General features: G+C 29.2%; 1 protein-coding gene across 1 annotated transcript in view; it reads right to left on the bottom strand.

The window, feature by feature from the left end:
* LOC111623188 overlaps positions 1–1,665 on the bottom strand; it is a 23,345-nt gene extending 21,680 nt beyond the window's left edge. Inside the window, exon 1 of the mRNA XM_023365680.1 lies at positions 1,361–1,665. Coding sequence (XP_023221448.1) covers positions 1,361–1,537 — 177 coding nt within the window. The 5' untranslated portion in view covers positions 1,538–1,665. The remainder of the gene's footprint in view (positions 1–1,360) is intronic.
* Between the last annotated feature and the right edge of the window lie 2,038 nt (positions 1,666–3,703).

Below are 3,703 nucleotides of genomic sequence, written 5' to 3' on the forward strand. Positions count from 1 at the left end.
AAAGTGTGGAAACCAGTGGAAGTAACAGAGGGAAAGTGTGGAAATCAGTGGAAGTAGAGAGGAAAAGTGTGGAAATCAGTGGAAGTAAAACATGGAAAGTGTGGAAATCAATGGAAAAAATGACCCCTCCTCCTAAACATTTTTACATTTTTGAACTCAAAGGAGCTTAAAGTGTTGATAAATGCAACACAGTTGAAGTGTATTTTCTGTATGTATGGATATATCAGTGTATGTGGGAGGTCACCCACTTTGAAGCCTTATAACTAGTGCCAGTTGTTAACATTTTATGAAATTTTACAAGAGGTTTTGTACTAGAACTATTAAATTTTAATGATTAAAGATCGAAGGAATGAGGATATAAAGTGGAGTCGTGTGTCGGACTTAATAAAGATTTTACTCATTGTTATCATTTACATTTCTTTTTTAAACTCATCTCTTCTCTCAAATTGAAATAAAACTCTAGAAAAATAAAATGTAAGTTAATAAAATTATGTATTTTTAGTATTATACGATGGCTTTAATTAATTAATACTTTATGTGTAAGCTTAATGTTGTCAGGTAATTTAATTGCGTGTTTGTTATTGGAATTTCTAACTACAAAACTACCAAAATGGTTGTTTAATAATATCTTTGGAATGAGATTATTTGTAAAATATAAATGACAAAATTTAGTTTCCATGGAAATATTTAACGTATCACTCTGTAAAATATTGTTTAATAAAATATTTACATTATCATCGACGTATGAATAAATAATATTTATAATTAAAAGCTTTGTTTAATGTTACAGTAGAAACAAAGGAAATCGTTAATGGAAATGATTTCAAAATTAATAATTTTTATCTAAATGTTTAAAAACATTGCAAAAACTACACCAGATTTAAAAATAAATAAATAAAAATTCAGTAATGTGTTGCGTAACTTTCCCGGCCAAACTTTAAAATTTCATATAGTTATATCTGTTAAAAAATTTTTACAAGACTTTTTATATTAATAATTATTATAGAATAGCAAAAAAGATTAATATTGATTGTAGAGATGAGTTTTAAAAAATACCAAATGCTAATAACGAGTAATATCGTCATTAAATCTTGTTGTATATCGACGGACCAGAAAATGTTGTATACAAAATTGATGTTGTGATAATGGTGGTATGAAATGTTCCTGTTTATACGGTCAAAAAAACACAGTACACTTCCTGTCTAACAATAACAACACAATTACACTTTAATGTCTCTAATAAGTGAGTGACTCTCTGGCACTCCACAATCGAGCAACACTCCGNTTCTAAGTTAGTAGAAACGTTACTTATAATTGCTTTAGAATTTATATATATATATATTAGTATATAATTGCCCACCTGATCAGAATCGAAACCTCCTAAATTTAATTTATTCCACTCGTCTAAATTGGCAAGACGTGACGTTCTGTCTCCTTTAACAAACTTCCCAAATTCTACTGTAACGGGAAGAGCTGTGATGATGTCTCCTTTCTTACTTTTGAAACGTACTCGATCAGCCACCGACACAGACAACATGCTACTGATACACTTCTGGACCGTTCTGTCCTACTTCGATCTTTCTATCCATATACACTGCCAACTAACACCATCTGGTGTGCTGACGCCATATTGAATTTACGTTCTACCCCTCTATTGGTTCTCCTATTTAGTGATCGATCCATACTCGCTCGATCACTTTTATAAATATCGAACTGGCAGTTTACGACTTTCTGAATGAAAATTTAATTAATTAAATTTAAATTGTCATTTATAAATTAAATTATGCTATTATATACTCTTTGGCTTATGAGCTTTATTGGTCTTATGTATTATAATTTTTAAAAAAAGTCATCGTAGTAGATGAAGTTTTTTTGAAAATGTCATTTTGAACTTATGAAAACAACGAAAGTTTTTATGGCAGAGATTTTTATTACAGACTGAAAATTTAGGTTAGAAGCTTATAGATAAAACCAGCAATTATTTTTCGTGGCATTGTCACTATTCCAGGCTGCAATTTTCAATCATATTTAAATGTATTTAATTTAAAATATATGCTCTCCACCTCAAATTAGTAGTGTCTTGCCCCTGTACATCATACTTTCCATGATAGCAACAGAGTCATGCCGGTCAGCTACGTAACTCCGTTGCGGGGAACTTTTTGAATTGAAATCACGTGACTTCCGATCTAGACCGGAAGTTTGAATATCGTTATCAGGAGCATACTGGTCATTATCTTTCCATATCTGCTCTAGTCGTTCATCTATCTAACACCGTTGTCGAGATCAAGGGAGGACGGACAGACAAACAGATGTCATTAAATAGCTAATTACATGCTGAATCATTTAACTGTTTAAACAAGATTTCAATTCTTGTTTTAATGTAAATGAGCTTAAAAATTTACATTCCTCTTTTTATTTTAAGAATACTGAGAGCAACATAAACAGAAAGATAAATATTGAATAGTATAATATTGGATTGGATTAATGGGAAAAGACAATGCAACAATGGAAGAGAAATAGCTTCTGGAGGACATTCCATAGGAAGGGGGCTAAAATTTTGGTCTTAGACACGTGTAAAAACCCGAAAAACTTCACGTTGTTGAGGAGCAAATTAATTGTATGAGATTAAAAATGCTCATTGTTTTTAAGTTGTAAAAAATATTATTTGCATAATTCTGAAAGTACAATACTCATAATTATTTAAAAATTATATATTTTACATTAATGTTAAAGAAATTAATATATAAAAATAATATACTTATTTTAAGTCTAATATATGATATACGATTTATTAATTAAGTAAAGAATTTTATAATGCACTTATAATAAGTGAATTATAACAGAAAATTGACATTATATAAATTAAATATAATTATTTATAACAATAAGTATATGATAATTAAATTCTACAGTATATAAAGCGAAAAATTAATACTTCTTTAATTATTTTTACATTAATTTGCTTATGTAAAACGATTAAAATACATACAGAAATAAAAATAAATTAAAAATAATTTTATTAACTGAAACCTCATTAATTTAATTTAAACTTATTGATTAATTATTCAATAATAAACATGCAACAGTACATTATGAATTTTTCAAGTTATAACAATATTTTGGAGTTACTCGATTATTATCAGGAGAAGTACGATATACAGGGGAAATATACAACTAAAATCCCTTTCTGTTATTTAGACATTTAAAAAGAAAGAAGTTATAAATGTATTTAATTTAAAATATATGCTCTCCATTTCAAATTAGTTATGGCTTGCCCCTGTAAATCATGCTTTTCCTTTAACATTGGAGTGGTGCAGGTCATCTATCTAACATCTTTCAGGGCAACTTTTTCAAATTATAGCCAAATTATTTGAACTTTCGACAAATATTCTATTTGTGAAAGATATTCAGAACATTCACATTGTTAAATTTCTTGTAATACGTCATTTAACAATAAGGAAAAGATAATACAGTACAGCCTCGATTATCCGACCCCCGATTAACCGACACCTCGGATAACCGACCGTCCTAGTGGGCAAATTTCAAATGTCCGCTAGTGATGTGGCGCTACATTTTTTGGCTATGTCTTGGCTACTTTAATATTATTTTTACGTGTTTTAGCTGGCAACACTCATTCGACCATGAAAGGGAGCCAGTATTTAAACGAGGCTTAATTTTCTAATTTTTAACGATACAATAGCGA

This window comes from Centruroides sculpturatus, unplaced genomic scaffold, assembly GCF_000671375.1.
Source record: "Centruroides sculpturatus isolate CEXI.00-Female unplaced genomic scaffold, Cexi_2.0 scaffold84, whole genome shotgun sequence".
NCBI lineage: Eukaryota > Metazoa > Arthropoda > Arachnida > Scorpiones > Buthidae > Centruroides > Centruroides sculpturatus.